General features: G+C 47.4%; 1 protein-coding gene across 2 annotated transcripts in view; it reads left to right on the top strand.

The window, feature by feature from the left end:
* The window catches only part of SRF (serum response factor), a 72186-nt gene that overhangs the window by 39043 nt on the left and 19731 nt on the right, over positions 1–13412 (top strand). Inside the window, exons 3-4 of one of the 2 annotated variants that reach the window (XM_083733452.1) lie at positions 5345–5606; positions 6106–6288. In XM_083733452.1, the coding sequence (XP_083589578.1) occupies positions 5345–5606; positions 6106–6288 (445 nt within the window). The remainder of the gene's footprint in view (positions 1–5344; positions 5607–6105; positions 6289–13412) is intronic. The other variant, XM_083733453.1, reaches the window with a different exon arrangement.

Here is a 13412-nt window from a genome sequence, read left to right as displayed (position 1 = left end):
GAGGTCTTTGTGGGAGAGCATCTTAATTCTATGATGTTGCCTACCCATACAACTTTAGCGTGCAAAGGAAGAAGAAGAAGAAGAAGAAGAAGAAGAAGAAGAAGAAGAAGAAGAGGAGGAGGAGTTTGGATTTGATATCCCGCCTTTCACTCCCTTTAAGGAGTCTCAAAGCGGCTAACATTCTCCTTTCCCTTCCTCCCCCACAACAAACACTCTGTGAGGTGAGTGGGGCTGAGAGACTTCAAGGAAATGTGACTGGCCCAAGGTCACCCAGCAGCTGCAGGTGGAGGAGCGGAGACGCGAACCCGGTTCCCCAGATTACGAGACTACCGCTCTTAACCACTACACCACACTGGCTTTCAACCCTTCCCATTAAGAGTCTCACGAAAGTCTTGCTTCAAACATCGGAATCCCTGACTTGTGTGTGTACATGTTTTCTTTTCCATGTTTGCCGCAGAAATGCTCTGCAAACAGCTGTACTGGCCCCAACACCGGTCGTGTAGCTTCCTTGCACCCTGGGGGAAGAAATGCATTCAGCACCCGCTCTTAACTGTGTAATGTGTCCAGTAGCCCTTTAGTCATTATGCACCATGGATGGTTATCTTATTACCTCTGTAGCTCAGGGGCAGAGCATCAGAGGCAGAAGGTCCCTTGATTAATCTCCAGTAGGGCTGGGAGATGTTCTTGTCTACACTGACTGGCAGCTGCTTTCCAGGAACTCAAGACAATATTGAGCTAGGTGAACAACTGGCCTGACTCTGTGTAAGGAAGTTTCCAATATTCCTGTGTTTTGCCAGGAGAGATGGATGGGGAAGGATGCGGATTTTCCTGAACTGGTGAGGCCAGTGATCTGCTGTGATGGGTTATAGCAACTTTGCACGTACTAGGTTGTCAAGAGGATGCTCCAGACATCATGTAAACATACCCACGGACAAGCATTAAAATAAAGCCTCTTCCAGCCTTGCAAATAAGCCTATAGAAAATAAATAAAGTTTGTTTGTTTGTTTGTTTGCTTGTTCGTTACTAGGCCACTTACACTCATTTGTTAGCAATATCTCTTCTTGAAAGTGAGTGACAGAGGGCAGACATACATTCATATCCCATCTTTCTTCTGTCTAGGAAACCCATGTGGTTCCCATGTGGTCTCCCATGCAGGCACAGACCAGATCCAGACCTGCTTAGCTTTAGCAAAGTGGTAGCTTCATGTACCCTCAGACCATAACCACGATGTTTGTAAGCTTCCCTATCCTGATGGTTGGAGATGCTGTCTGCCTGCATCGCCTGTGGCCCTCCAGATCTTGTTAGGGCTACAACCTCTCTGGCCATTGGCCACAGTGGCTGGGGCTGGTGGGAGCTTGAGTCCCACAGCATCTGGGGAACCATAGACGCCCCACTTCTGCAGCACAAGTCGGTCACGGTGTCATCTGCCAAACCCATGAGAGGGCAGTCTTTGCATGATTGGCAGGTGACTCAGAGACCCATTGGCTTCCCAGCCAATGGATTTAAAAGCTAGTGGTTAAGAGTGTTGGACTAAGACCAGGGAAAACTGAATTCAAATCCTTCCAAACTTGAAGCATGGGAAGGCCTATTAAAAAAATTATAATTTGGCAGAAAATTCGGATTATTTGATATGTATATGTATAATTAGAATATTTAATGTGATTTGATTGGATTGTTAAAGTGGAAAATTTAATAAAAATGAATTTTTAAAAAATCCCTGCTCGGTCTTGAAGCACACTTGGCAAGCTTGGGCCAGTGGCTCTTCCGGGCATAGCCTACCTCTCAGGGTTGTTGTGAAGATAAAAAAGGGGGGGTAGCCATTGTACAGAGCCCCGAGCTCTTGGAGGAAGGGTGGGCTTAAAAATATTGTAAATGCAACCATAGTTATTCGGAGAACTGATGCCGTGGGGTTGTTGCTCCCCCCTAGTTTTTGTAGATTTGATCTGTGAGAAAGTCAGGCCACTTGTTCATGTAGCCCCCACTTCACACCCCCCCCCAATAAGCACAGTGTTAAGTGTGTTTGTGCAGAATAGCGACCTGCTCCTGCCCTTTTCCCATGGCAGGCAATTGCCCTCCCTCTTGTGGTGGGTGGCATTTTGGGGTGTGTGTGTGGGGGGGGTGAGTAATAGCTCTCCCCCTTCTCTAGTGGAAAGGAGGTTGCAGCTGAGATAATGGAAAGTTAATTTGCCGGGCTATGTACCATTCTCACATGCTCATCCTAATTCCATCTACACAGATCTCGGTGCCAGGACTGGAAAGGAATTGGGGGCTGGCGTCTGCTGGGCAGCCCTCCCCACCTCTTCTCTCCCCTCCCTTCTCCTCCACACCCCCTCTGTGCAGCAGGGAAGGGTGATCTGGATTGGCTGCCTCTGTCCAAAATGGGCTGCCTTTCCTTTTTTAGATGTTAGTCGAGCTGTGAATTCCTTGATTTTGGCAGAGTGTCAGGTCAGGAGCCTGGAGGAGCACATGGGAGCTCCAGACCCACCAATCTGCATGGGGTGGGCAGAGCACAGGCATCACACAAAACCCATTAACCCTTTCCCGGGCGTGGAAGGTACAGGCATGCCGACCCGCAGGGACCAAGAGCAGGTCACTCCCAAGGGTTACCTTCCACCATTCCAATCACGCAGTCTTTAAAGGTCAAGAACTTTATATACGTATTTCTCTCTCTCTCTCTTTTAAATTAAAAACAAACAAACCCAGTTCCCGGCATTCTGTCACATTTTAGCATGACCAAAAATCCAAGCCAGAATGTGGACGCAAGAAGGCTAAGGTTCTCAATGGCTAGAGTCTCCCAGGGAGTAGTAAGATCACCGAATGTTTGTCGTTTGCTCAGATGTGGAACAGTGAGATGCAGTGATTCTCCCTACACGCTGCTGCTATTCCGCTGATACGGGAGTCAAACAGATTTTACTTTGGCTAAGCATGTTTTCTTGGGAGTAGGAGCACTGTTTTGTGGCATAAGACTGCAACATGCTTTGAAAGATGGAAAATTAGGCAATCAGCATCTGCAGCCATGTAAATACCCGTTGGCTGGCTGCCCCTCAAATATAATACAGTGGTACCTCGGGTTACATTTGCTTCAGGCTACATACACTTCAGGTTACAGACTCCACTAACCCAGAAATATTACCTCGGGTTAAGAACTTTGCTTCAGGGTGAGAACAGAAATCGTGCTCTGGCGGCAGCAGGAGGCCCCATTAGCTAAAGTGGTGCTTCAGGTTAAGAACAGTTTCAGGTTAAGAACAGACCTCCAGAACGAATTAAGTACTTAACCCGAGGTACCACTGTATGTTCTTAAAAATAAAAGGAAAGCGAGGATGCTCTGAGGTACCAGCCCAGGTGCTGACCCTCTTGTTGTTCCACTGACACTTTTCTTCCGAGCATTAACATGGGTGAGCCTCCACAAGTTTAGTTCCACTTTAAAATAGCGGTAGAGGACCTTTTGTTTACAGAAGGTCCCAGGTACAATCCTTTAGCATCTACAGACTGGGAACTTCTCCCATCTGAAACTCTAGAGAGCAGGTGCCAGTTAGTCCTGAGCTCGATGGACCAGTCGTCTGACTCACTTTTCCTATGTTCCTATGTAAGAACCAGGATTTGGCCTAGTGCCCGGAACCAAGTTGTGTTTTGAGCCTGGCCGTGTTCCCATCGGGCTGGCGCTTTGACAGGAAAGGCCCGGCTCCTGGCGGTAGGTAAATATGTATCACCATCAGACGTGTCTGTCTCCCTGCCGTGAGGAGCTTACAATTGCAGGTGGGTGGGGAGCTTAACACGGAGTGGGGACACCACAGGAAAAGAACGGAAGTGCAGCCAATGGCAAACAGGAAAACGATATTTGGTGGTTTCTCTTGCATGGATTTGAAGGGAGTGAGAAAGGTGGCGTGCTGGCTGCTCTGGGAGGCAATTTCAAGCATCTGGGACAGCAGGGAAGAAGGACTAGAGTTCTCTCAGGTGTTAAGAGGCTGAAGGAGCGAAATTCAGAAGCAGTGGGGTATTGGAAATTGTAAAGAGGGGTCAACTCTGTAGAGGGCTAACAAACTTAGGCTGGAAGCGGATACTGTTGGGGGTTGAAGAGGGAGAAGCATGTAATTGGAACTGTGAGGGATTTTGGCAGCAGATGAGCGCTAGACTGATGCAACAGGACCAAGGCGAGAGGACGGCAGACCAGCGTTGAGAAGGGCTGCAGTAGTTTCAACGAGTGATGGCCAGGGCAGGGACCAGACCTTTTGTCAAAGGGAAGGAGAGAAGGGGCTGCATTTTTGCAGTGCTGTGATGGGAGAAGCGGCACGATGGTGGTTGCAGGTCGACTGTGGGGAGCAAAGGAATAGGTGTGTGCCAAAGATAAAGAAAGGCCATTTAAATAAGCATTCACATTACAGTGGCACCTCGGGTTACATACGTTTCAGGTTACAGACTCCGCTAACCCAGAAATAGTGCTTCAGGTTAAGAACTTTGCTTCAGGATGAGAACAGAAATCGTGCTCTGGCGGCGTGGCAGCAGCAGGAGGCCCCATTAGCTAAAGTGGTGCTTCAGGTTAAGAACAGATTCAGGTTAAGTACGGACCTCCGGAACGAATTAAGTACTTAACCTGAGGTACCACTGTATTGGCATCAAAAAATGTTTAGAAGATAGTGAAATAGGATGGTGTATTCACTTTTATTTTTATGTTTTTAGGTTTGATGTTATGTTATTAATAACTTTTTCTGTTGAGAGATAGCAAAGTGGGTGAAAATAGAAACAAACTAGAAGCAGAAGTTGGGGGGGGTCTTGAAGGAGAGGGAGGGAGGAATATATAGTAAATGTTAAGAATTTGAGATGTATGTAATGAATGAAAAAGAAAAATAATTAAAAAAAAAAATGATAGAGAAAGGCCTTTTCAACAGGATGGCTGATAACATTATCGATGATCAGGCTTATGTAGAGAGGAGGGCTTGGTAGAAAAATGAGAAGTTTGATCTCAGTTTGATGCCCACTGGACCTTTCTGTCTCAGTGGATCCAATTTTTGGACTTTGTGCTGGGGTGTGTGTGTGTGTCAGAGAGAGAGAGATTCATCACTTAGCAGAAATACTCAATTGGCCTCTTCCTTGGCTGCAGATTTCTGTCTCACGTCGCAGATCAAAACAAACACCCCGCATCCTTCCCTCCTTCCTTCCAGCAGCCCAAAGGTGGCTCCACGTAAATTAGAACAGAGCTGAATTTTTCGACGAAAACATTCAGCCCTGGGGGCTGTTCTCTGCCACGTTTGGCACTGGGCAGTTTGTACAGCTGGAGCAGCAGGGTTCACAGGGAGGTTTTTCTGGGCCGTGCCCGTTCTGAACGTGAGTTGCCCTTCTCTTGCAGGACTCGCTGAAGCCTGCCTTCACCGTCACCAACCTGCCAGGGACGACGTCGACCATCCAGACGGCGCCCACCACCTCCACCTCCATGCAGGTCAGCAGCGGCCCCTCGTTCCCCATCACCAACTACCTATCGCCAGTCTCTGCCAGTGTCAGCCCCAACACGGTAACCAGTGCCAACGGGACGGTGCTGAAAACCACTGGAACCAGTGCAGTGGCCTCCGGAGGGCTAATGCAGATACCCACCAGCTTCACCCTCATGTCAGGTCAGTTTCCCTCTTGCCGACTGAGGCACTTTCCTGCTTTTTCCCTGTGGAACCTTCCGGTTTTTAGCCTCAACCCTCCCTCTTTTGCTCTGGAGAGGCTGGAATAGGAATGCTGGCGCTGTGCTCTCTTCAAATGTGATTGGTTCAGAAGGGAGAGTGTGGCTTTGAGGCCTCGCTGCGAGGTGAAGCCTGTGAAATTCCGTGGCTGCAAATTCGCCACCCTGTGGCTCCTGTGGGAAAGAAGAGAGCTTCTTAAGGACCTCTGCCATGACTGTTCCTCTTGTTTGTGTGGCACACCTGGTTGTGAGAATTGTAGGGTTCGGAGCTGGGATGTGGAGCCTTCCCTCCTCTTCCTCCCAACAAGGGCCTGTGATAACAGATAATAATAACCGGGAGGAAACTCAGCCGAAGCTAAAAATTAAAATTTAAATTTAAAAAAGCGAGCCGGCCCCTGATTTTTTAAAAGAAGGCTTTATTTTTTTCTCCCTCCTTCCGGCAGGTGCTCCACTCCCTCCCGGGACCCCTACCATTCCTCTCACTCAGTTGCAGCCGCACTCCCTTGCCCTCTGCAGCCAGCAGGGCCAGGTGGCCGCTGCAGCCCCACCTGGACAGGTGCAGCAGGCACAGCAGACAGTCTTCCGATTTCCAGCCTCCGCCGGAGGGCAGTTTGTGTCCCTGACAGGTCAGCAGCGCTCACTTCTCCCCTTGCTTGTGGGAGGTGGGTGGAGGGTGCTCGCTATCAGGGAAGCCTCTCCTCCTGCGCCTCAAAACATATAGGTCCAGCGGGAGCAGCCTGAAGGCTCGTCTAGTCTAGCGTCTGGTTTTCCAGATATGCCAGCGGGAAGCCCACCTGAAATCAGGATTATGAAGGCAACGGCCTCCTTGATGCAGCTGTTCCCCCCTAGTGGCTGGTGGTATTCAGAGGTGTGGTACTTCTGATCTTGGCGGGGTAGCACATAGCTATTGTCACTGGGCGCCATTGGTAGTCTTACCCACCACAAATTTGCTAGTCCCCTTTTAAAGCCGTCCAAGTTGGCAGCCATCTCTGAATCTTATGGCAGGCAATTCTAGAACTGGAGCTGTTTGCCATGGGAAGTGCTTCCTTTATCTGTCCCAAACATCCCAGCATTCAGCTTCTTTGGTTGTTGCTGTTCTTATTTTTATTACAGTTTATTAATTGCCTTCTGAGCCAATGTTCTCCAGGCTCCAATGTTCTCAAAGCTAATTCAAAATATTTGGACACAAAGTCAGGTTATGTGTAGGAGGCCGTGTTTCAAAGGTACCCATCACATCCTCCTCTGGACGTTTATTTGGACTACAAATCCCATCGGCCCCAGCCGGCATGGCCAATAATCAGGGATGATGGGAGTTGTAGTCCAGCAAAGATCAGGGGCACCTTGCTAGCTGTGTCTTCCCTGTTCGAATGTGGGCACTCTACTTCAGCTAGTATTATTATCATGAAAGCAAAGCCAATGGGGGAGCATGTGTGCTTGCCTGACGTGTTGGTCCCCCACTTGATGTATGAAATCTCTTGCCTCCTCAAGCATGGTTATCTCTTGGTATGTTGTCAAAGTTTCCACTTTTAGGGGCATATAGAGCTCACTGCCACTGCTGTGGTGGTACAGACTCTGCTTTGCACTGCTTCAATGTGTAGTTGATTGGTGGCAGGGTGGGGCACAGCGGGAGATGTCTCCATGGCAACACGGGAGGAGGTAGACAATACCAGTGGAGGGAGGGGCTTCTGGCCCCGCTGACCTTGGCTGTGATTGGTGAAATGGAAAATGGTGAATACTTACTTAGCAGGGAAGAGGACCTGTGGCAGTTGCTGTGATGGAAAGTAGCATCTTCACTGGAAGTTTGGATCCTGCAAATTGTCTGGGGGAAGATGGGGAGCCGGGAGGCCGCCTTGCTGGAATCGTGCTGGAACTCATTTGGACGTCTTTGAGGCTGGTGCAGCTGTAGGAATAATAAACAGCACTTCAGTCTTGATGTAACAAGCCATTAGCAGTAAAACTGTTGTAATGCTCTCAGGCTGGCCAGCTCTTGTCTTATCCTCACAAAGGGCTTGGGTTCCTTAAAAGCATAAAATCATATGCTGGAATTCTGCTGCAGAACATCCAACTTTCCTCGAGCAAGTTTGCTGGGTTAGTGATGAGGAGTACGCATATATGTGGTGGGGGAAGGTTTAAGGACGTATTAAAAGGACCTTTCAGATCACTTTGCATGAACACTATGCTGAGCAGTGTATTGAGATTTGAAGATGGCTATCACATCTCCTCTCAGTCTCCTCTTTTCCAGGCTAAACATTCCCAGCTCCTTCAAACACTCCTCATAAGCCTTGCTTGGGATAATTCCAACTAAAGTGTTCCATCAGTGCAAGGATTCCTGCTTCCGCAACAAAACTCCTCCCCACCCCACCATGAGCAGCCAGCACCCTACCCAAATTGCGCTTGTTGTAAACAAAATCTGCCCTTATTCCCTTATGGGGTACACAAGAGCCTTTATAGAGTCCTTTGTAGGTTCTCCATCGGTAGGAGAAAATAACAGAGGCCAACCAGAAAATATTGAGAAGCAAAGCAGCTAGTAAGCCTGATTTTTATTAAACCTTTGCAGCAGGGTGCTCCCCCCACATGCAGGAGAGAGGAGGAGGACCCAGAACAAAGGTGTGCCCGCCCTTATATAGGCATTTTAAATTGCCCGCCCTGGAGTCCAAGACCAGCCCCCAGATACATTATACCTACATCACAGAAAAGGCGGTCTACAACAGAAATCTGAGTGCCTTGTTTTTACCCTGTCTGCCAGGTTACATGTTAATGGTCACTTGACTGGATTACCTGGGGAGTCTGGCCATCCTTTTGTAATGATAATACTTAATTCCTGAGCCAGGTCACAGGCTCATGCTATTCACACCTTAAATGTGTCCTTAGGACAGGATTTGTGAGGACAGAGACAATGGGGAGGCACATTTCCTTCTACGTTGTAGAGCAGGGGTAGGCAACCTAAGGCCTGGGGGCTGGTTGCGGCTCAATCGCCTTCTCAACCCAGCCCACAGACGGTCTGGGAATCAGCATGTTTTTACATGAATAATAATAATACATTTATTATCATTGTACAACCTGTAGAATGTGTCCTTTTATTTAAAATGCACCTCTGGGTTATTGGTGGGGCTTGTCTGGTGTTTTTACATGAGTAGAATGTGAGCTTTTATTTAAAATGCATCCCTGGGTTATTTGTGGGGCTTAGGAATCCGTTCATCCCCCCCCCAAAAAAATATAGTCTGGCCCCCCACATGGTCTGAGGGACAGTGGACCGGCCCATGGCTGAAAAAGGTTGCTGACCTCTGTTGTAGAGAAATATTTGAGGTGACTGAAAGAGTCAAAATGGCTTTAGGACTTTTCCTATGGGTTTCAGACATGTGGTTTATATATATATATGTGTGTGTGTGTTTGCTTAGTACATTTAAGAACATTTATTATACATATAAGACCTTAATTTTTTTATTACACCCTAGAAGGTTGGATGAATCCCCAGAATCATAGAATTGGAAAGGGAATCCAGGGATCATCTATTCCAACCTCCTGCAATGCAGGAATCTCAGCTAAAGCATCCATGTCTTATTGCCATCCAACCTCTGTTTAAAAACCAAGGAAGGAGAGTCCACAAACTCCTGAGGGAAACCATTCCACTGCTGAACAGCTCTTACTGTCAGAAAGTTCTTCCTGATGTTTAGTTGGAATCTGTTTCTTGTGACTTGAAGCCAACAGCATATTTGGGGGGTGTTGTGTTGTGGGGCTGAGAGGTGGGGAAAGTTCTGTTGCACAAGCAGACATCTTTCTGCTGATGGAACCTGTCACTAATCATCACCTTGGATAAAACCCTCTGTGTTGTGTGTGTGTTGAATAGCTCACTAAAGCAGCTGGGATTTTAGGAAACATTTAGAAATCTCTGGTGATATTTAACATAAGGATCCAGGCACCTCTTTTTTCTGGAGCATCCAGGGAACCCGCGAAAGGCCTGACCGCAACTGCAGACAGGTGGAAGAATTATTTCCTGAGCTGTTGTGCGTATCTGCTGTCCTCCCTGTTAGTAGAGAGAGGTCTGTCCTTGTCAGTGCTATTTCTATAGAAAAATAGGTGCTGGAGCTCACCACAATCGCCTCTGTTGTTCTTTAATAATGGCACACACCTGAGAGGTGCTTAAAATGAGTACCTGCGAGTTCATGCTGTCAAAGAAAAAGCAAAAAAAGCCCTGGTTTTTGTTATGAGGGTGTTTTCAATCTGTATGGCTGTTTTAAAATGCATGAAAGTAATAAAGGTAAAGGAACCCCTGACCATTAGGTCCAGTTGTGGCCGACTCTGGGGTTGTGGCGCTCATCTCGCTTTCCTGGCCGAGGGAGCTGGCATACAGTTTCCTGGTCATGTGGCCAGCATGACTAAGCCGCTTCTGGCGAACCAGAGCAGCGCACGGAAACACCGTTTACCTTCCCGCCAGAGCGGTACCTATTTATTTACTTGCACTTTGATGTGCTTTTGAACTGCTAGGTTGGCAGGAGCTGGGACCAAGCAACAGGAGCTCACCCCGTCGCGGGGATTTGAACCGCCAACCTTCTGATCGGCAAGTCCTAGGCTCTGTGGTTTAACCCACAGCACCACCCATATCCCATGAAAGTAATGGTCGGGCACTAATTGATTTCCTTCTCTGTGTGCCTTTTTGAGGAGGAATGAACCCTAACAATAACACGCATGCACTGCTAGTGATTTGGGGAGGTGGGATTTAGTTCTCGGCTGTGCGTACTCATGGAGGATCAGGCTGTCAGCGAGTCACGATGGCTGTCAAAGACAGTTGCCAAGAACATTCCTGCATTGCAATGGGTTGGACTAGATGACCCACGGGGTCCCTTCTATGAGCGGGAGAGGGCTATTGCATTCATATCATCATTATGGGCTTCCCATAGGCATGTGGCTGGCTGCCGAGAGAACAGAATGCTAGACCAGATAGACCTTTGGTTTTATCCAGTGAGGGCTTTTCTAACGTTCTTACCAAGCATGAGAACTGGGAGGCTGGCAGGATGGGGTAGGTTTCCTTCCTTTCCTTTTGCTGAGTCTTTGGTATGGGAATGCTGATTTGTGGTTGGTGTCCGGGTTTCCTTGCCACTGGTTTGACTGGTGGTTTTCAGTAGTCCCACCATTAGAGGCCCGTTAAAGAGGAAGGCCCGTAGCTCAGTGACAAGAGCATCTGCTTTGCATGCAGAAGGTCCTGGGCTCAATCCCCAGCATCTCCGGGTAGGGCTGGTAACGTTTGAAACCCAGGAGAGCTGCTGCCTGCCTGTGTGGACAATACTGAGCTATTATTATTATTATTATTATTATCATCATCATCATCATCATCATCATCATTTGTTAAATGTATATGCCGCCATTCATCAAAAGCTCTCAGGATGGTCCTACAGAATAAAATACAAGTAAATAATTAAACCAAAACAACAAAACAGTAACACCCCCTTCCCACAGATACATTTAAAAGGCAGTAGGATATTAATCAGCCAAAGACTGTCAGTGAACATATTTATTTGCATTACTTAGTGCTTTAAAACTACTGGTGCAGCCCAGGACGGCAAAACAAGGCCAATATTCCGGAAATCCTTGTCTAGACTCTGTGAAAGGATTTTGTGGAACTGTAACAACCTTACATGCGGATTGTTTGGACTTTATGAACAGACATGTGGAATAGACACCATTACACGGATGGACCTTACACATGAACTGACTAGAGAATGATCTGATCCACTGGGTCTTCTGCTTTGTTCGTTTGTTGAACTTTATGAGTCACTTCTGTTGAAATTTACAGTTTGATACAATGAATAGTATACCTTAATTATCTAAGAACACAGCCGGTTATGTCTCATGTGTTTATTGAATATGTCAGTGAACATAAGGCGGCTTCGGGTATTCCAGGGAAGCGCATGATCATCCCCCTGCTGCAACGCATCACAGGTTAGCTTTTGCCTGTAAGAGTTCAGGTGCCCTGTTGCTTAATTTGGAACCATGTTTTGTATTTGCTTCTATCTTGCCTTTCTCAGATGTATTTATTTATCTTACTATTTCTGTGGAGATCTGGATACCGCAGGCCCCTGGGCGGCTGTGCCGGGACCCCACTCAACTGCCCCAGTTGCAAAAGCCTTGGAAGAGGCAGAAGGGAGTAGTGGTAGGAGAGAGGAAGAGAGCGAGCCCCAGAGGACAAGGGAAGGAGATTCGCCAGGAGCCAGCCAGGAACCTGGGAAGCCTGCAGTCGGGCTTGTCTTCTGCCAGTTGAAGAGAGTGCTTAGCCAGCGGAGAGGGGAAATCTATCTGCTGAGGGACAAGCAAAAGTATCCTAGGCTGCCTTTAGAGGGCACTCCTGTTTAGCATTACCACAAGTGGAGGCCTCTGGGCACAAGCAAAGCCCGAACAGGGGATAAGACAACAGGCCAGGCCTTGTCTGCATTGTATATAGTTAAACCAGTACTGCATCACTTTAAACAGTCATGGCTTCCCCCAAAGAATTCTGGGAAACGCAGTTTAAGGGTTGTTTAGGAAACCTCTGTTCTCCTCATAGAGCTACCATTTCCAGAGTTCCTTGCAAAGTCAGGTTGATTGTTAGCCCACTCTGAGAACTGCCTGAGAGATGTTAGGAGACCCCGATTCACCTTGTCCCTAAATCAGCAGAGGTATTTTTGCTGCGGTGGTTTTTACAGATGTGTAAACCTTGCCACAGCCAAGAAAATATTGAAGTGGTGTGCCATAAGACAAAATGAGATAAAATACGAAAACAATAACACTGTTTCTGTTGCTGTATGATTAATATTCCATCAAATCACCAGATCAAACTTTCTTACACAAAAAAGGCTTCTGTAGCTGCCTAAACATCAAGATGACAGGTTCCTGTCTCTGATTTTGGCTTGGAAATGACTGCAGACAGAGTCCTGCTCTTCAGAAAAAGTGTGTTAGGGCTTATACTGTGTTCAGGCTGACTGAACGGAGGAGAGTTTACAATTTTGGTCCTGTTTTTCAGCTCAAAAGTTGAAAATGATGGGAGCTGTAGTCCTGCAGCATCTGGGAGGCCTCCTTGACCCCACCCCACCCCCCGAGCTTTCCAAACTTTTCATGTTGGTGACACACTTTTTAGATATGCATCATTTCGCAACACGATAATTCAGTTTGACTAGCAAACCGGAGGTTAAAGTCACCCTTTTCCAGCCCCCGGTGGAGCATGGGGAGCGTTTACATGACGCACCTACACACCGCAGCTGGCACACTTAACATGTCGCCGCGACACAACATTTGGAAAACTCTCTCCTATGAAGAAGACGGGCGAGTGCCGCCACCACTGTACCAATGAGACACTGCACAAATGCTTTCACCCAGTCCTGAGAAAACCCCTTAATCCCTCAGGAAAAAAAAAAACTTATTAATGTATGTGACAACAGCGGTTTGGATTTTGTTAGCCCCCAAGTAGAGGGTGAGTGAGGTCCCTGGTAAGGAGGGCTGGCAATTTAAGATGGTAGAATATGCATGGTAGAGTTAGCAGGTCTAGCAAGTAGAATAAGAGAGCAAGAAGAACAGGTCTTTAAAGAGGAGTGGAATTTTTTTGTTGAGTATGAGGGGAATAATTGAAAACGCCGGCAAGTACTAAGGTAAATTCAACTGTGCAACATATTTAAAAGGCATGTAAAAATGGGGGGGGGGGGACTAATTCAGATGGATATGCAAGAATATGCAGGGATTATGGGATAATTAAAAGAATGTTGGAAGGGGAAGGAGGGAAGTC

Source organism: Podarcis gaigeae (genome assembly GCF_964106915.1).
Source record: "Podarcis gaigeae genome assembly, chromosome: 3".
In the NCBI taxonomy this organism is placed as follows: domain Eukaryota; kingdom Metazoa; phylum Chordata; class Lepidosauria; order Squamata; family Lacertidae; genus Podarcis; species Podarcis gaigeae.
The sequence above is the reverse complement of the archived record's forward strand: the minus strand, read 5'-3'. Positions and strand labels throughout refer to the sequence as shown.